Source organism: Equus asinus, chromosome 10, assembly GCF_041296235.1.
Source record: "Equus asinus isolate D_3611 breed Donkey chromosome 10, EquAss-T2T_v2, whole genome shotgun sequence".
Taxonomy (NCBI): domain Eukaryota; kingdom Metazoa; phylum Chordata; class Mammalia; order Perissodactyla; family Equidae; genus Equus; species Equus asinus.
In genome coordinates, this window is record NC_091799.1 from 82745739 (window position 1) to 82766439 (window position 20701).

General features: G+C 40.7%; 1 protein-coding gene across 4 annotated transcripts in view; it reads right to left on the reverse strand.

Annotated features, from left to right (window-relative positions):
* NPR3 (natriuretic peptide receptor 3) overlaps positions 1 to 20701 on the reverse strand; it is a 67484-nt gene that overhangs the window by 36053 nt on the left and 10730 nt on the right. For all 4 annotated transcript variants that reach the window (XM_044779447.2, XM_044779446.2, XM_014833246.3 and 1 more), the window contains exons 2-3: positions 18986 to 19108; positions 8601 to 8767 (exon numbers count right to left, since the gene is read on the reverse strand). In XM_044779447.2, the coding sequence (XP_044635382.1) occupies positions 8601 to 8767; positions 18986 to 19108 (290 nt within the window). The remainder of the gene's footprint in view (positions 1 to 8600; positions 8768 to 18985; positions 19109 to 20701) is intronic.

The window sequence follows — 20701 nt, forward strand, 5'->3', positions numbered from 1 at the left end:
GGCTGCTTTTCTTCCACACTTCTAGCTCCTTCCTAATGAGCAGCCCCAACTCTTGGGTCCTGGTAAAACTCTCTTCCCTGGTCGCTCTAGCTCTAGAGGTGGTAATAATTTTTTGCTGTTGCTAATTTCTGGCTTACCTTACTCTTTTATTTGGCACTTCAGCTCTTCCTTCACCTTAAAGTTAGTTTCTCCTATTAAATTCCTTCTGTTGAATTACTTAGTGTAAACACTATTTTCCTAAATAGACTCTGACTGAGACAATCAACAATACAGTAATCAATAATCAATTAAATAAAATTAAGCCAAAATGTTTTCTGATACACAGTGTCTCAAAAGATTTTCCACTCATACTGTCTTGTCCTTCAAAACGAAGGTGAAATTCAACAAAGAAAGAGATTTGATGTCCAAGAAAAAGGGGATCCAATACAAGAGAGAACTAAAGGACACTTCCAGGTTGACATTGAAGGAAGCAATTACTCTAAACTGGAGCACAAAGACAAAGGGCTCAAAATAAAAGCCTAACATCATCACCTAAATAAAATTTTTGACTGAGGGAATGAGAATAAAATAGTGAGAACTATATGGAAGCAAACAGAAAACCAAGGAAATTATTAACAAATGATTAACAAAATGATTGACAAAAAGCTACACAGAGAGGAAACGTAATCATAGCATGACATAGTTCTGCAGTAAATATATATATGGTCATAATAATAAGAGCTCTGAATAGGTTTTTGATTTTAGCTTTTCTTCCAATTTTAATTTTTGAAGCTACCTTTACTTAAAAACTATGTTATAAAATATTGGGAGAAGGGGAGGAAAAGAAAGTATTTGTAGAGGAAGAGTGTGTAAAGGAGCTAAGTCTTTTTCCATTTTAGAAAATCGAGAGAGAATATCAAAAATTTTAATATTAAAAACAGCAATATAAATCAGCTATTTTAGAAATGTGGAGAGAAACAGCAGAAGCCGCCGACAGAAACACTAAGGATTATTGCCTCTAAGGAATGAGAGTTGCAAGTGGAGAAGAGCAAAACTGGAGACTGACGTTTATCTCTAACTCTTATAGTACCACGAGTTTACTTTTAATTCATTTTGGGTCTTTTTTAATTCATTGTATTCAACGTCGAAAGTCATATATTATTTAGATTTAAACAACAACATCAGGGAACCAAGGTGAGCATCACCCAAGGGCAGCACCAGCTGTTAAAGGGCCAGCCAGTCAATGGGTCTCAGAAGTGCCAAACACAATAGGGAGAATGGAGGGAAGCCAAGAGCGGGATTTACAGGACTGAGAAGTCAGAGAGGCTGCCAGAGGGGAAAAGATGTCTCTAACATTGGCTCATCTAAACTGAGAAATAGTAGCAGGGACAAACTTGACTTATCTCTTTAAGACATAATGTGAAAACCCCAGGAATTGGAAAGACTAGACTGACTCCCTAGTCCAGAAGGAAGGAAGGAATAAAAGGATTAGTATCTCTGTCATCTCAGAAATAAAACTAAATGGTCTTAGAATGTAAGATTATGAAATATTAGCGCATTTAGGTATTTCTTCATTTTCTTCCACGGGAATGACTTTTCAACGTAGCCCCGCGAGAACAATGTTGGACCCTATCCATGTGAATAAACAGGACTTGAGACAATAACTGGTCAAATACTATGCTGACTAGCTCTGGTCTAATTCAATGATTCTTAACTTTTTGTAACACTGACACCGTTAAGAATCAGACGAGGGATGCTGGCCCCTCTCTCCAGAAATAAACACATGTGTACTTACACAAAAAATTTTGAACATAATTATAAGAGTTAATGCCCCCTAAGTCAAGAAACCCTCATCCATTTAAAGAGATCACGGAAACTTGGATGAATCTGTAAGGAGCTTCCTACTAAAGAACTAAGTGAACCCACTCTACTGTGTTTGGTTTCCTTTCTCTAGAAACGTAGATATTTTCACATATGTGCCACATTTGGTCTGCTACAAGATAAACTGTCCAGACCTCTTTGAGTACCATCAGTGTGTCAGAGTGCTTTACACAGAGGTGCGTGATGTTTTGCGTCCGTGCTGGCATAGGAATGCAGCTCCTGTGGGCTCCCAGAGCTCATAGCCATAGATATTTATACACCTGCTTAAGTATTTTTAGGCGATGAGGATCCCACCCCGTATTGGACTACTGCATGGTCCAGGATCAAGCTCACAGCCGTGTTCCCTGGGGCACTCAATACACAGCATCTGATGGTCCAGGAAACGATGGTTTATACTTCAGAAGAAAACAGGGGAAACAAGTTGCTGCAGATGAAGAGGAGAGTCCCAGCCGGACTTTGCCAAGTGCGTGAAAGAGGAAAGAGAAACTGGTATCTTGAAAGTATGTATTTGAGCAGGCAGGGTGTAGGGAAAGGAAAGAAATACTTCAGCCTGTGTTGCCTGCCAGGTTCACTTGTAGGGCCCGAGACATTTAATCTTCAGGTCATGGGTTTGCCCCCATATCGGGCACATTGTTATTAAAAGGGTCAGACTGATGTAGTGGAAAAAGAAAGTCACTGAACTAGGAGTCAGGGGATGCAACTAATCCTGGCTTGGCCACCACACAGCACATTCTAAAACCAAATACCAGTGCTCCAGAATTGGAACCACTCGCATGGCAGAAGCCAAACACCTCCATTAAGATACCCTTGAGTGAGAGCCACTGCACATGTGGGCCACCCAATAAAACCACCAGAGAAGGCCAGACAGGCACTTAACAAACACTTGTCAGAGCCATGCTGAGAGTCCACTGATACTTGAGGCCCTCTCCAGTGGGGCTTGACTTCTAACTTTAGATTTCTGATGACCTGCCCAGAGGTCTTCAGAACCCCATTTTGGTGCGAAAACCCATTACTATCCCCCAACACCATCTCCCACAGTACAAATGAAACTGAACCCCTGGCTTTGTGTATCTGATAAGGTCTAGGTACAGGACTCTGTCACCACCCAACACTGTAGTGATTGCAGTATACTGGTTACATGTGGAAAGGCTACCTCACCTCCCTGGGCCTCAGTTTCCCCCACTATACAGGGAGCAGGCTGGATTCCATCTCCTTTGGTTTAGTAATAACTAAAATAATACACATAATAATAAAAGCTTCCTTTTATGGGCTCCTTCTTGTGTGCCAAGCTTACAGTAAGGGGATGCAAGAGTGGGCAGAAACAGACATGGTTCCTGCTCTTGCAGAGTTTACACTCTGGCAGAAGAGGACCGAGTTAATTAGAAAATATCACATATATGTGTGTGACTACAACCGGAGAAGTGTGCATGAGGGAAAGGAGCAGACTGCCATGACAGTCTGGAGTGTCAGGAAAGACGGTCTTGAGAAGGTGGTATCAGAGTTCAGACCTGAAGGATGAGTAGGAGTCCTAGGTGCATTAGGCATGCAGGAGCATCCTATACCTTAGTCTGGAGTATAAGAAACAAAAGGAAGAGAAATAATAGCTACAGCCATTGAACATTTACTAAGTGCCTGGCATTGTGTTAAACATTATTTATATACAATTCTTGAGCTCTTTCAACAATTTTGTCAGTTTAAAATTATTATCCCGATTTTATAGTCAGTAAACCAAGGCACAGAGTTTCTGAAATGTGCCTAGAGCCAGGCAGGGCCAGGTCTATGAAACCCCAAGCCTGCATATTTAACCCCTAGGCAATACTGTCTCCAGTGGCAGCCACTAGGCCCTGTTAAAACATGAGGTATCAAAATGGAATAGGTTTCCATCAGGTTCACTAGAAAGAGAACAAATGCACTTTACAAAATATTATATTATCCATAGGAAGGGTGGAAACACTGTCATAAGATACATGTTCTAATAGCTAGACCATTACAGTACACGCAACACCCACAGCCCCGATGATAACCCAGCCCTCAGCAATCCTATTTTCTATCACACTACACACAGGCCCCCACCAACCACTGAGCAGAAAAGAGTGGAACAGGAGGGAATATTTCACCCAGAGATGCTAATCTACAGGATGCCAATAGCCTTAGAGACAACCCAACCTGGAAAGCTCCACCCAGGCAAACATATATAGGTTCAACCACAATTATAGTCTCCAAAATATGACCTAGGAAATAGAGAAGCTCCAAGTCTCAAGGTATAGAGAGACTGGAATTACGCCAGGAGTGCAGAGATGGTTAAAATTAGAAAATCTAGCAATGAAGGTGGCCAACAGGTACAAACTTCCAGTTATAAGATATATAAGCTCTAGGCATGTAATGTACAGCATGGTGACTATAGCTAACACTGTACTGTATATTTGAAAGTTACTAAGAGAGTAGATCTTAAAAGTTCTCATCAACAAAAACAATATTTGTAACTATGTGAGGTTATAGATGTTAAGTAAACTTGCGGCAATCATTTCGCAATACATACATCTGTCAAATCATTATGTTGTACACTTTAAACTTATACAATGTTATATGTCAATTATATCTCAATAAAACTGGAAAAAAGAAAAATCTAGTAATGCAACTCAAGACATTATAACAGAATAAAGAAAAAAATCTCTGATTATTTCAATAGATTTAGGAAGGGCATTTGGTAAAATTCAAACACCCCAACCTACACAGGTGATAAAATTGAAAAGACCTTAATACGCACATAGACACACACACACACACACACACACGAGTACAAATAAAACTGAGGAAACCGAGTAAGATCAGTGCATTGCATCAGGGTCAATATCTGTATTGTGATCATATATATCATTTTCCAAAATGTTACCAAGCAATCTCTCTGTATTGCATCTTATAACTGCATGTAATTCTGCAATTATCTCAAGAAAAAAGTCAATTTTTAAAACAGAGGGCAAGAGGTGGACATGGAGGAAGGGAAAAAGGGGGAGAAGGAGGGAGGGAGAAAGAGAAAAGGAGAAAGGGAGAGAAAGAGGGAGGGAGAGACAGAGAGAAAGGGAGAGGATATCAATTTTATGTAAACAAAATTGCATTAATCCATCAAAATTTGGTAAGTTAAAAATATATAATAACAATTTCATTTTAAAAATCATAACTAGTCCATCCTTCCAATGTTCCGGTATAGCCTTATAAAAATTTTAAAGTCTCAAATTTCTGCCTTTTGAAAAAAATCACAACCTTTCCAAAGGTACCGCTAATATGCTAATATGATGAATGTGATACTAACATATATGACGCAGAGTCAGGGATATCATACAACTTATAATGCCTACAATAGAAACCTGTGCCCAAAGCCTTTCCTTAACCTACATTATATAAACCTTGATGCTTGTTGTTCTATTTTTGTTTCAGTTTTCCTAATAAAAGGTGTAATTATGCCAAAACAAAACAAAACTTCACCCACAGGAATAAAAAGAAACCTCCATAATTTAATAGATTCTCCCCAAAACCCCACAGTAAACATCATGCTTAAATGGTGATATAAACAGATATAAAATCTGTTATAAGCTCTTCATTTTAAAGTTAAGAACAAGGCAAGGATGCCCACTATCACTGCTTACATTCAATACTGTACTGGGATCCTAGCCAGTGCCATTAAAGTTGTAAGTTAATTAATTATACTTAATTTAATTTAATATGCTTAATTTAACTAAGTGTACTTAGGAGAAGAATTGAAAATAAAATCATCACTATTCACAGATGATGTGATTGCCTAGAACACGTGTGGTAAATTAAAGAACTAATAAGAGAGTCCATCATAGTCGCTGGATCTGAGATTGACAGCAGGGGCTGAAGAGTCCATGATGAGTGTCACAAACTGAAGTTCTAAGTAAGCAGATGAGAGAATCCGTTAGAATAAATAGGAAAAGCAGAAAGACCTAGAAAAGAGCTGAGTCCTAGAATGAAGGCCACCAAGGCTTGCTGGTCTTGTCAAGCATCTCCTGCTGCATTAGACTAAGGTCCAGCATCTGTGAGGCCCAGCCACACCAGGCTCCCGCTTCTCTGGCTCGCATAACTTGCTCTTCCACGACTCCCCACAACCACGTGTCTAAACTAACCTAATAAACATCTGCAACTGGCACGCAAAAGGATCTAACTAAAATGCACATAAATATGAAAGATGGACACATCTTCAGAACTGGAATAAGTTATTCTAATGAGCTTGATTTCTACTTAAAATTATAAAAATAAAATTTTTATTTATAAAATCAGTTTTAATGATCCCACCATCAGAGAGAAGCAGTATTATAATCTATGACTACAAATATTCTCTAAAGCACTAGCCTTTGCTTTGGAATGTATTATGGATCTTTGTAGGAGGTATACCTTCCCAATGAGATTTTGCTTAGGATACCATTAAAATAAGATTTAATATTCTGGACACAAAATAACTGATGGCCAAGAAGACTTACCCAGTAGTGTGTTGGAATGCCAACCGTTGCCCAACGAGCACAGCCTATACTGAAATATTTGAAGTTCAACCACCTCAGGAAGGCCAGACAAAATGATATCATTTTTGAGTTTTTAAACCAGAAAATTAATAAATTAATATGAATCTAGTAAATGGTTCATTGTCACTGTCAACTCAATGTCTCATCTGCTTACTTATAAACACAGATTACAATGGTTACAGTGACATATGTAAAAGACTTAGATGTTTTCAGTATTGACCCAGGCCCCCTTCGGGAGCACTAGTGAAGGAAGCTCCACGCTCTATGTGTTCTTTAATATTCCTGAGGCAAAACGTTTGGATGATGACAATACTATCACAGGTTTCCCTAAACTTGGGCTCTATTGCAGAAACCCTACTTCTTGCATAATTCCGAACATGCTGTCCAATATAGTAGCCACAAGTTACATACGGCTGCTAAGCACTTGAACTGAGTTAAGATATCATGTAAGGGTGAAATACACCCTGGATTTCAAAGACTTTGTACAATAAAAAGAATATACAATCTCACTTGTAATTTTTACATTAATTAAATGTAATTTTTTTTTTTTTGAGGAAGATTAGCCCTGAGCTAACATCTGCCAATCCCCCTCTTTTTGCTGAGGAAGACTGGCCCTGAGCTAACATCTGTGCCCATCTTCCTCTACTTTATATGTGAGATGCCCACCACAGCATGGCTTGCCAAGCGGTGCCATGTCTGCACCTGGGATCCAAATGGGCGAACCCCGGGCCACCACAGCAGAACATGCGCACTTAACTGCTGCACCACCGGGCCAGCCCTTTTGATATTTGAGTTAAATAAAATGTATTATTAAAATTAATTTCACCTGGTTAACTTTTTTTAATGCGGCTACTAGAAAATTTTAAATTACATATGTGGCTTACATTACATATCTACTGGACAGAGTTGATTTAGAAAATGAAAAGCTATTTTGAATGATGTGTGTGTATAATACATATAACATTTGACATGTTAATACCTATGCTTATAAGACACTTTGCATGTTATTGGATAGCAAATTCCTATGAAGACAGTTATAATCTTATAACAATAATGCAAAAGAGGCACTATTTATTGAGTTCCAATTTTTGACTGGATAGTACAAAATGCTTCAGACAGATTATCTGTAATCTTCTCAGCAGGGAGGAGTAATATGGATCAGGGAGACTGAGTAATTTGCCCCAGATCGCAGAGCTAGGAAGTGCTAGATCCAGGCTCTGAATGCAGTCTGTCTGAGACCAATGCCTGTACCCTGCAGTACTTCAGGCAAAGAATTGGGAGAGGCCCTGTTTGGAAATGACCATCTCTCACGAAGCTGGTCATCATCCACCTTGGGCAGGCGGATAAAGCCACATACCTGTCATGAAGAAGGTGCTCCTTTTCTGCTTTGGACTACGGAGAAAAGAGTTTTGAAAGCCAATACACCTACCCAACCAGCCTGAGGGGCCCACTGTTCATCCTGCTCTGAGAAAGGATTTGCAGGAGTGACACAGAGGCTTGAGGGGTCACACAGCAAGGTGTGCCAGAGGCAGCAAAACAATGGCACCAAGTGAGGAGTGGTCAGCTGTCTTCGTGCCGCCTCTTACATGAGTTCTTCTGCTTGATCCTTAGCCTGGCCTAAGTCTCTGATTCTAGTCCACTCTTTGAAGACGCGTCAGTAACAAGAGAACTAATGGAGTGGGAAACTCTGGAACACCTGAGGAGGAAAGAGCTTGCAGCAGAAGGCAAGGACACTGCCACAGGAGAGGAGCAGATGTGCCAAAGAGCTAAGACAGATTCTCAAAAGAAAGATCCTTCTCAAACCCAAAATATCTTCTGCCACCAAGCTTTGGAAAAATTAGGCATGCAAAACTTTGGCACTCCTTCATCCCTCTTTCTTCCCCAAGATGCTCCTAGCCAAGAGGTGATGGAAGTCTGCAGACATCTGCTCAGCATGAGAACACAAGTACCCACAAAAAGCAATTTTCCTTCCTGCAGCACTTGGAAAGGCGTAAGCGAAGGGCGGCGGGGGGAGGCTGGGGACCCAAGGGAAGGAAGGCGGAGGGAGGAAAACTGGCCAGGAAAACAGACAGAAAGCTCGGCGACACACAGACCTGAACCTAGGAATTTCTGAATGGTTCAGAATGGGACACTTTGTCACCGCTGATCTAATTAGAAGACTGTTTTCAGGATGCTGAAGGTCTAGGCTCGTAATCAAGCACTTACATAATCCTCTTCATTGAGCCCTTGCTTCTCAACAGAACTTTTCACCTCCATGGAAAACTTCTCGAACTCGGGTTTCACTGTCCTCAGTAGAGTGATTGTTTGGAGGGATGAGTATGCTTGCTTAGCTTCAAAGTCGTGTTTGTCTCCTCTCTTCCAAGAGCCATCTCCTATGAGAGAAACAAAAATATTTATAATTCCAAAGTAGTCACCATAAAGGGGCCATTCTCCCTTTACAACTGTGATGTGTCTCTACATGTTACTTTTGGCAGATGGGGCAAGAGGTATTGTCATAGTTTTGCACTTGGATGTGATGTGGCAATGTCAACACCCTCAAAGGGGAAGAAGGCCCCTTGGACACATGTTCCTTTGAAATGTGAGAGAGAAAGAAAAGCACTGTGTTAATTGCCTTATAATAACCATGTCACCGTATTTTCACCCCAATTGCAGCACTGCAGGAGCAAGAAGTAAGTTTTTATTCCTTTCCATTCACACTTATTTTTTAATACCTACGATCAACTGCGGAGGTCAACCAAGTTGTTACTGTGGTACAATAAACCTGCTGTTATGCGGATGTGGAATGGCAGGAATGCCTATGTATGACAACAGACAGGCACAAGTATGACAAAGCTGGCGCTGTTAAAAGAAAAAAGTTTGAGATGGATATTTCTTGAAATATTTCTGGAATCTCTTCAGAGTGAAAGTAGCTTAGGTAAACATGAGGATTTGTATCTTTCTAGTCCTGGAACATCATAAAAAATTATTGGACACTGTTCATCAGTGCGTCAATAGTAATAAAATGAAAATTGCTAACAGTCATTGGGCACAGACAGAATAATTAAAGCCCTATTTATTGAGCACTTTACATGTTCAGACTCATTTAATCCTCACAAGACCCCACGATGCAGGTCCAATTATCCTCTCCATTTTACAGATGAGGAAATCGAGGCATGGCTGGCTACCCGGCTGCCCGACAGCTCTCCCTTTCACAAAAGCAAAGGCAAATTACGTGGATAAGAATCATTACTCTTCTCTTTATTATTTCATTTTGAGAAAACAGGTGGCCTGTAGGGCCCCAAAAGGAAATGTAGACCTCTAACTTTTGACAATAAGCTGTTGTTTCTGGGAATTATCATTGTGATTCCTGGAGATCTCTGCAGACACACAGAGGAACTCATCCTGCTGGAGTCCAACACCAAAGTCATTTGTTTCCTCCGAGCCCCCAGTCCACGGCAGACAGCCCAAGGCCAGAAGCTGAGCAGTCAGGATGTCTCTGGAGTGTCAGCCAGGGTCCCATGGCACTCGCTCTATTCTTACAGAAAAAGTTCAATAAAGAATTGGTGGCTTTGGAATTTCTATCACAACTTAAAAGACACACCATCGACTAACAATGTACTGCATGTGAGGTTCTGTGACAGCCACAGAGGGCACCATAAATGTCTCGAACAGTCTCCACCACCTTCACGAGAGGGATGTAGAGATGGACATGTAAACAACTGAAGTTATTACAGATAACAGCTCGCTACAGGGGTGGCTGGATGGTACAAAGAACAATGCCGAGTATAGAGGAAGAAACTACGAGCTCCAAGGAAGGAAGGTTTCATGTGAGCAGGCGGCGTCAGGCTGGTCCTAAATGTGTGAATAGGATTTTAATAGGAGGAGAGGAGGTGGAAAGGCATGCTTGGCAGAGCCTACAGCACAGGCAAAGGTGCAAATGTGTATGACATCCAGTAGGCAGCTGGGAACCTCGGTCTGGAGCATGAGAAAAGGCATAGACAAAGAATTTGTTTGTGGAGACATCCATATAATCATAATCCTTATAATAGCAACCATTTATTAATTGCTTACTATGTGCCAGGGAGCTGTTAAAAGATAAGCAAGACAGAGCTGAGGACAGAATTCATTAAGGGCTAGATCTGTTCTCAATGAGCACGAGATTAAATTTCAGGCCAACAAACAAAACTTGACAAAGTCCTCCTCCTCCCCTAGGAAACCTCCCAAACGCCCACACCGAGGAGGCCACAGCATGCGCAGCACTGGCCGTTGGCCAGGTAAACCCAGCTGGGTGCTCAAAACACAGACAACATGGCCTTTCTGAAGGGGCCAAATCCATTTGCCAGGAAGACCCCAAATTCTAAGATTTCCAGAACATCTTCATCCCATGGAGAAACTCATTTCTTATAGGCCTGCAATCAATATTTATTGATTCATTTTTAATTGGGTTGAGGTATCAAGACTCAAGACAGAAGCGATGTTTCTTAAGAAGAGGTCAGAGTTTCTCAGCTCTGGGAAAGAGTCCTCTCTGAGGGCATAAGAAAGGAAATACTCAGCCCTATAGGGTTTTATGCTGTGTAATTAGAAAATACACATAGAACTGGAAATAGCAACTACCTCAGTTACTAAAATAAGAAAAATACTTTTATTTTGAAGGAAGTGAAATCCAGTACAATAACTCTATCTACCACAATCTGAAAGATAATAACTTTGGAGTTTTATTTTCTAGAAAAAAGAATAGAGGGGCCTGGCTCAGTGGCATAGTGGTTAAGTTTGTGTGCCCCACTTTAGTGGCCTGGGCTTCACAAATTTGAATCCCAGGCACGGACCTAGGCACTGCTCATCAAACCATGCTGTGGTGGCATCCCACATACAAAATAGAAGACTGTCACAGAAGGTAGCTCACCAACAATCTTCCTCAAGCATAAAGAGTAAGATTGGCAACAGATGTTAGCTCAGGGCCAATCTTCCTCACCAAAAAAAAGAAAAGGAAAAAAGAATGGAAACAATAGCACTTAATAAATTTAAGCCAAACTAACTAGGTATCTAGTCATAACCTTAAGCAATACTATGACTTCCTGCTTTTGTGGGTGTTTCTTATTTTAACGGGTCAATAACATCTCCCATACAGAGCTGTTGAATGCTAGGAAAGCAGAGGTCGGCTTGGCATGGCGCCACATCAGTGAGGACAAATTTAATTCAGTAGACAACTGGGTGCCTCCGGAGATTTATGAGCGGAACAGAAGAATGACATGATCAGAATCATGCCTTGGGAAATAGCAATGGATTAGAGTGGGGAGACACGGAGCGTTCACAGCCACAGTAATCCAGGCAAGAGGTTACGAGAGGTTACATGTGGGAAGACATACCCAAAAAATTAAACATGGTTGTCTGGGTGGTTAGAATCAGGGCAAGTTTTCTTTTCTTTTCTTGTTTCGTGTTTCTCTGAACCTAGTGAATTTTCAGTCATAAATATTTACTGCTTTTATAATCATAAAAGGAGGGAGAGCCCTTCAGAATGGAAGCAGAGGACTGTGCAAGAGGAATCTCAAGACTCTACTAGAGTTAGGGAGTGAGAGACAACAGAGAGGGAGGCGCGTCACCGATGACGCCAAAGAGGAAAGGAAAACCGCCTGTCGCTAGAGGAAAGAGCAGAGCCAGATGGAGGAGAAGGGGTAGGTGGATGTGGAAATAATAACGATTTCAGTTAGGGCCACGGTCAATCCAAGGTGACTGACTACACCAGGCTGGGGTTGGAAAGAGTGGTCTGAAGCCAGAAAGGAGTGAGGACTGGAGAGAGTGCTGGATGTCATTTCCTTATGGATTCTAGTTAGAACCCAGGGATGGACTGCACTGGAAAGAGAGGGCAGACAGAGAAGGGAGAAGGGTTGAGCATAGGCACTTTGGGGCTGCTGTTCTTGGTGGGCAGGACAAGTAAGAGAGACAGAGAGCCGCTAACAGAACAAGGAATGCCATGCCACCAAAGCTAAGAGCACAGGGTTTCCAGAAACAAATGGATGGAATCAATGATGAATGCTCAAGAACTGTGCTGTCTAATATAGTAGCCACTAGCTACGAGTGACTATTTAAACTTAAATTAATGAAAATTAAATAAAACTAAACATTCAGTTTCTCAGTCACACTTGTCACATTTCAAGTACTCAATAGCCACATGAGGCTAGTGGCTACCATACTGGGCAACACAAAATAGAACACAGTCAGCATCACAGAAAGTTCCACTGGACAGCACTGCTTTAGAGGCATGGAGGCATGGTCTGAGCTGAAGCTAAGGGCTTTGGTATGAGGGGGTCATTGGTGACCTTGAGGAGAGCACTTTCAGAGGAGTGGTGGGTACTCATGTCATATACTGACAACGCTCCTGAACACGGAATTAAGAAGAGAAGAAGAAGTCTGCTAGTGAAAAGTAGAGCAGAGAAGGTGATTTGTTGCAGCTGTTTCAGGACTATGGGAAAATGAATTTGCTTTGCTTTGCTTTGTTTTGTTTTGTTTTAAACATCAGGGAGTCCCAAGCTTGCATCTAGAGTGAGAAACGTACAGAACATCTGTGAGAGAAGAACAACCTGCTCAGCACCAAGCCCTGTGCTCAGAAAGCCTGGTGGCCAGGGAGCCAGCGCTGGCAAGGGTGCCTATGCTGGGATGACTATGTCATCCTGAAGCTCTCAGTACTTACCAAGGACCCAGCACATAGTAGGCTTTCAGTAACTGTGGGCTGAATAACTAGTTGAGACATCAGAGAATACATCCAAGAAATGAATGCCTGGAGTTCACCTGGGCTGGACACATGGCACTACAGCTCTTGAACTCTGATGGCCATTTAAGTGAGAGAACAGTACCGGCCTCCTTGCCTCATGCCACCCTCTCCAAATGCCCAGGTGTTACATGCTTGCCATGAGCGAGGCTGATCCAGTTCCTCCCATCAGTAATAAGAGCACCGCTTACTGGGGGATGCCATTGTGCATGGCTTTGCCTGTAGATTTCATTCTTTAATCCTCATAGAAACTCTAAGTATGATTCTCATCTTACAGATGAGGAAACTGAGGCTCAAGGAGATTAACATCCCCAAAGTCACTTAGCTAATAAACAACAGAAACAGGATTCACACAGAAGGCAGACTCCAAATGCTGGTGCCGTGCCTGCTCTATGTTCAGACTTTGGGGTTCCAAGGTTTAAAACTGCAAATGCAGGGGCTGGCCCCGTGGCCGAGTGGTTAAGTTCGTGCACTCCGCTGCAGGTGGCCCAGTGTTTCATCGGTTTGAATCCTGGGCACGGACATGGCACTGCTCATCAGACCACGCTGAGGCGGCGTTCCACATGCCACAACTAGAAGGACCCACAACTAAGAATATACAACTACGTACCGGGGGGCTTTGAGGAGAAAAAGGAAAAAAATTTTAAAAATCTTAAAAAAAAAAAAAAACTGCAAATGCAGTGCGATGACAAAAATGTTTAAAAAAAAAGTAGCAGAGGAAGAAAGATCAGAAGAGGAAGTGTCTAAATGTGGTTTAATAACCGTTACAGTTGAAGGACTGTGTGAGAATTCTTTTCTCTTTTCTCATTGTCCCAAACTTACTTCAATGTGCATAGATCACTTTTATAGCAAAACCTAATAAATCCAATCCCTCACCAGTTCTTCTGCTATTTTTCCATTTTTAGCAAGTGAAATAATTTATGTGCATCACTTCACTCTACTACACTCCCATCCTCCCCACAATTAGTGCCCTCTGAGTTCTCGGGAAGGCAGGAACGCCCTACAACTAATCTTGACAGTCCCGGGAACGATCACCCAGATAATTTTCCACCTAACTTACATCCTAAGGGAATGCCAATGAACGACAACGCCAATAGGTACTATTAAAAACTCTATAGGGCCATATAGATCACCTTCTCTCTACATTTTCTTTAAATCTATCCATTCAGTCTTATTTTCCATCACTTGAATTCCCCCATAATATATTCTGAACTCCTGTGACAATATAATTTGGGCAAATCTGAGAATTTTGGGGAGTGCTCACCAAGACCAAACAATCTAGTAATAAGTAAATATGGATACACTAGCAATATGTTTTTTGAAAATCCAAAGTCAAGTAAGTACTAATTAAAATAGAGGCTTTTTCTGGAACTGGTGTAGGGTTTGGTGTGAGGAAGCACAGGGAGAGGAGGATGTTGACGAACTTCTCATGAACACATATCTGATTCTTAGGGCACAAGATCTCAGAGACGGACGCCAGAACCTTGGTCTAGGTCACTCTGCCTGCCGTAAGATTCTGTTGATTGCTTCTACTCTGAGGAGGAAGGATGTTTCAGGGTCTGTGGCAAAGGTGGGCAGTTGCCTCCCTACATCCATTGTCCCTTCTTCCTTAATAACAGATTCCTACTTTGATTTGGGGGAGCAGTGAATCCAGCTAAAAGCACACATTTCCTAGCCTCCCTTGCAACTGGGGGTAGCCAATGATGTGGAAGCAGAAGTTGACGAGCGGGGCCCTAGAGAACCCTTCAAACAGAATTGAATCAACTAAGAGGATCTCTTTTTGCTTCTCCTCTTCTCCCCTCTGCCTGGTCTCAAATTAAGACATGATCCCTGGAGCCCCAGTCACTGTCTTGTGATCTTGAGGATGGATACCATTCACTAAGGTTGAGGGAGCAGAAAAACAAAGGAGCTTGGATCCCTGATGACATTGTGGAACCACATCCCTGCTCTGGCGGATGCTCTGCCCACCTCTGGACTTCTTACAGGTGAGAGAATAAACCCCTACATTTGTTTAAATCACTACAGTTAAGAGTGTTGGTTATTTGCATGCAGATATAATTCCTAATGCATCCAGGTCATTAGGATGTATTAGATAAAAGTTGATTAATTTGGTAATAGAATGTATGGCCCTAGATCTATCCATAAAACTACACCACAGAAAAATGTACAAACTTAACTTTTCATTTTTAAATTATTATGTGTAATCATCAAAGTAAACTAAGGCTAGTAATAAATATAGCTAAGATTTATTAAACACTCATTATGTTCCAAGAAGTTTGCTATGTATCTCACATACGTCACCTCATTTACTACTCATGCCATGAGGTAAGTACTATTATTATCAGTAGAAGAAACTAAAGCTTGAGGGGGAGAGCAGGGTTACATCAATTTGCCAAGAGCAAGTATGTGGCACAGCCTCTCAAGCAGACTGACACCAGAGTCCAGAGCTTGAGCAACTGTGCCGTAAAAGGGAAAAGAAAGAGGATCTAATCAGAAACACCAAGGATACCTTGTAGACTGTGTGAGAGCACACTGTATAACCTATACAATTAAATTTTCAAGAAAAACTGAACTCATGGAAAACTAAGTTTGAAAAAGTTGTCCAAACATAACTACCAATAAGTCACACAGATACAGATATACGATTTCTTATGCACTGATGTCACGCAGTGAGGACACAACATCACTTTTGTAAAATTCTTGCAAAAAATGTATAAACTCAGTCTTATCATGCAAAAACACCAGATAAATCCAAATTGAGAGACATTCTACAAAATAACACACTTATCGAAAGTGTCGGGTCATGAAAGACAGGAGAGATTGAGAAACCAGAACAGATTGGAGGAGATTAAGGAGACACAACAGCTAACTGGAATGTGGGATCCTGGACTGGATCCTGGAACACAAAAAGCATTAAAGTGGTAAATTTCAAATAAGGCCTGTAGTCTAGTTAGTAGCATTGTACCAACGTTAATTTTCTTATTTTGATAACTGTACTATGGTTATTTAAATTGTTAACGTTAGAGGAATCTGGGTAAAAAGTATACATGAACTCTATTATTTTTGCAACTTTTCTGTAAGCCTAAAATTATTTCAAAATAATTTTTTTTAAGTTTTCCAAAAATTACTGCCTAAACGAAGTTAGATCCAGATACAGAGTTGAATTGTTTCCATCTTTCAAGGAATATTCTTATGGTATATAAGAATATCGGTATGATATAAACTGTTCTAGAGCATAAACACAATGGAAAGTGTCCCAATCAATTGCATAAAGTTAATATAAACCTGATATTAAAATCTGGCAATACCACCTCAAGACAAGAAAACTATTGTCCAGTCTCATGAATACAGATTCAAAAATCTTAAATAAAATGTTAAAAACTTAAAATCAGCAACATATCTAAAAAAATCATCATGACAAAGTATGTTTAATTCCAAGGATACTCTAATGGCTCATATTAGGAAATTTATTAAAAGTATAGGTCAAATGTATTTGATAACATTCGTCACTCATTCCTGATTTTGAAAACCACACCTATTAAGCCAGAAATAAAAGGATGCTTTAACATCTGCTTCAAGAGAAGAAGTCAGAAGTTGAAGTATCACCAGTGCTATATATTATTCTGGGGGCTCTTGCCATTGCAATAAGGAAAGAAAAGGATACAAAACATTCAACCATCAAAATGGAGAAAAAACTGTTATTATTATTTGAAAATGATATAAAAACCATTGGAACAGAGGACTTAATATGTGAAATTCTTACAAACTAGATAAAGAAAAACACAGCTTTTCTATATAACAACTGAAGAAGAAACTTCAAACCTTTGCTTATGGACATAAAAAGAAATTCAAACAAATAAAATGATTTAGAAGTTAGATGTGCAGGGTTGACAAGGATATAGGAAAACAGACAAGCTCATACATTGTTGCAAAAGTATAATTTGGTAAACCTCTTTAAGGGGTAACTTAGCAATATCCACCAAAACTTGAGTGCACATAACCTTTGACCCAGAAATTCTACTCCTGGAAATTTATCTTACAGATAATATATATATAAATACATATATAAGTGAGTGTGTGTGTGCCACACATGCATATGCAAGGCCACCCAATATAGCATTGTTCCTAATAGCAAAAAGCTGGGAACAACACAAATATGGGAAAATAAGAGGCTGATTAAGATGACAAATTGTCATTATAAAATACTATGTAGCCATACTATAAATAGAATGATCATTTTAACGAAAAATATTCTTTGTAAAATATATTTTTTTATCCAATAGGATATACACACTTCTAAATATCAATGTACTTTTATCTGGGTGGCAGAATTATGGTAATTTATTTTCTTCTTTGCTTTCCTGTTTCCCAAATTTTCTACAATACTCATGTATTGTAATTAGCAGGGAATAGTAATACAAGCTTTATCTGTAGATGAAAGGAATTCCAGTAGCTAATACTTGTGTTGCAATTGCCCATTTATAATGTGCATTCACATGCATTGCCTCCAAATTCTATATTTGCAATTGCAATCTTGCAAAACTCAGAATAAAAGTTTCTCATTTGTCACCAGTCTATACCATTATACCAATGAACTCAATACTGTAGCCAATAATGTAATTACATTCTGATATTGGGTCAAGAAGAGAAAACACTAGTCTTCTGTGTAAAGAAGGAAAAACATGATCATGACAGGAAGGAGCGAAAAAATGGGTATGTATCCTGCAAGCCTCAGATTTCCAATTTTATCCAGACAGGAGGCAGAGGCTACATTTGTTTCACTAACTTTTCTTTACCCCCCTGAGAAGTATATTTTATCATCTGTTTGTGCACAATGATATATTGCTTTAGTAAACTAAGATATCAGAGCAGGAAACCAAAGTATATGTTTTAAGGTTTAGATCTTGTCTAACTGTATCTGAACAGCAAGAACTGGGAAGGGGCGCTCAGCACAAGCATGCCATCTGTAACATGCGCACTTACAGTTCCTCTATAATAGCCAGGGTGCCATCTCCGAGAAAACGTTCCATAGCCCTACAGGGTCTACTTCAGAGAGAGCCCTAACCACATCTGGGGGAAAACGCTTTGTACCTGTGATCTTGATGGCCTCCTTAAACACCCTGCATCCAAAGAAACTTGGGAACTTCCCCAGGTCCATTTCAATCATATATGTTGGTGGCTTTCAGACTTCTACGTATACAGAAGAGGACTAAGGAGCAGTAATCTGGAAGGAAGTGGGGCTCAGAGCAGTGGCTTTCAAAGTTGTTTACTTCACTTTACAGTAATGGTTATTTTATTTATTCCACAGTGTGGCCCATGACAAACATATGTGTAACATGCATAAATATATACACACGAACATGCAATTATATTACCGAAATAAAAGTTTTATAAAGCAATACTTATGCTACATGTGACACACTTCAACATGTTCTATTCTATTACATTGATATTTCTAATCTATTCCGTTCTGTTAAAAATTCTGCCCAAATCTCACTAAAATTATTCCAACAGCCCATCATGATGACAACTTCCAGTTGGAAACAGACCAGGCAGGGTCTTTAAGGCCTGGATTTATGATCCCTTGGAGCGCTCCGCTCACTCCCAGACAAATCACTCGGCACCGGTGATCAGTACTGGTATCTTTTTGCTCTAGTTGAGTTCTCGGAGAAGAAAAGCTTGAGAACTTACGAGAAGTCGTGGGAGTGTTCAGAATTACAAATTTCTAAAATCCTATTTATGGAAATCAAATCCATCGAGGTAACTCAAATTATTGGCGCTTTCTCTTTCTCACAACCCCTTTTTGATGCCCTAGCAGGGGGAGGGGAACCGGAAGCGGAGTTACCGTAGGAAGAACTGTTGAAGAGTTCGATGTTGAAGAAGGCGTAGTCTCCGCTGGTCATCCCGTGCCTGTGCGCTGCCAGCATGATGCCCCGGATGGTGTCGCTGCTCGCACACATGATCACCACTGGGAGGGAGGAACAAACAACACGCGTGAGACGCCCCTTCACAGAGAACAGCGAGGGCGCTGAAACCAGTGGGGGCCGCCTGACAAGAACAGGGTACTTACCTAAGTCCTTAAGTAGCTCAGAATTACATAGGGAAAGAACAGTAACTTTACAGTGGAGAACTCCAGCGGTGGCCGCCATAAAAAAGCGATGCAAGCCAACTATCACCACCCGTGGGAACAGACTCATGAGCCTCCTAAGGTAATACACCCAGGGCCAAAGACGTCAAAATGGGCAACCTGAATCTAATCAGAAGGAAGCAGCCCCAAAGCCAGATTGGGGAACAGAGTGTGGAATAGTGGGCCTATGCTCTCTAAAAGGGTCAATTTCGTGAAAAACGAAGTCAGGCTGAGGAAACGTTCTAGACTGAGAGAGACTTAGAGGAACAGAAAACTGAATGTAATGTGTGATCCCGCACTGGACCCTGGACCTTAAAAAATAATAATAATAAAAGTGTTGCTATAAAGGGCATTATTGAGACAACTGGAGAAATCTGAATAAGGTCTGTTAATTCGATAATAGTATTGCATTTGTGTTAGAGTTCTTGCTTTTCAAAATTATACTGTGGTTATATAAGCGAATGCCCTTGTTCTAAGGAAACACACACTCGCGTATTTCGGGGTAAAGAAGCAGGATGGTTGTACTTACTCTCAAATAGTTCATAAAAAGATAATATCAGTGTGTGTATGTATTGAGGGGGAGAGAGGATTTGGAGTGATAAAGCACATGTGGCGGAATGTTAATTTGTAAAAATCTGGGTGAAGGCTATACAGAGGTTCTTTATACCTTCTTACATCTTTTCCAAAAGTGTAAAGTTATTTCAAAATAAAGTTTTTTGAAAAAAGTACTTCAACTAAATCACCAGATTTGCCCAATTTAAGGCAGTGAAGAGTGTCACTGCTTTTTATACTTAATAGCATGGTAAATACATTTTCCTGAAAAAGCAAACCAGATGGTTTTAGGGAGAGCGTTCATTTAGCAAATCAGAGGATGCAATGAGTGGAATAGGTTTTCTGCTGTCTGACTTTTGAACCCTTTTTCTCAAGCTGCCTCAACATCTATAGGAAATCGTTAACAAGATTCCAGCCCCCTCCTCATGTTCTCTCAGTTTATAGCCACACTGTCAGATTTGAGAGGCTTTAAGCAGCTCCCGAGTATGGTTGCCCGCCACAAAGGGGTACAACAGGCTGGAGTGAAGTGGGGACCTGGCCATTATCCAGTTAATTGGATCACTGTTGATGGCTCCCAGGCCCCAGGACGGGGACCACTGTGTTCTGCTGCATACACGGAGGAGAGGAGACCCAGAGAGGCCTGGGCGCCATAACCACGTTCTCGTCATGCATGCCAGCCCTCCGACATGCGGGTGCTGAAAGATGTAAAACAAACTTCAGGCTGTGCCAAAGCTGCCTTGGCAAGCCACGTGGAGGGGCAGCCGCTCGTGGATATTTAGTTTACTGCTCATGTTAATTCAAAGCGTTAGATCATGACTCTGACATTTCTTACTACCAGAGGACTTGGTGTACAAGGTGAAAGCTCTGGACAAGTTTTTAAAA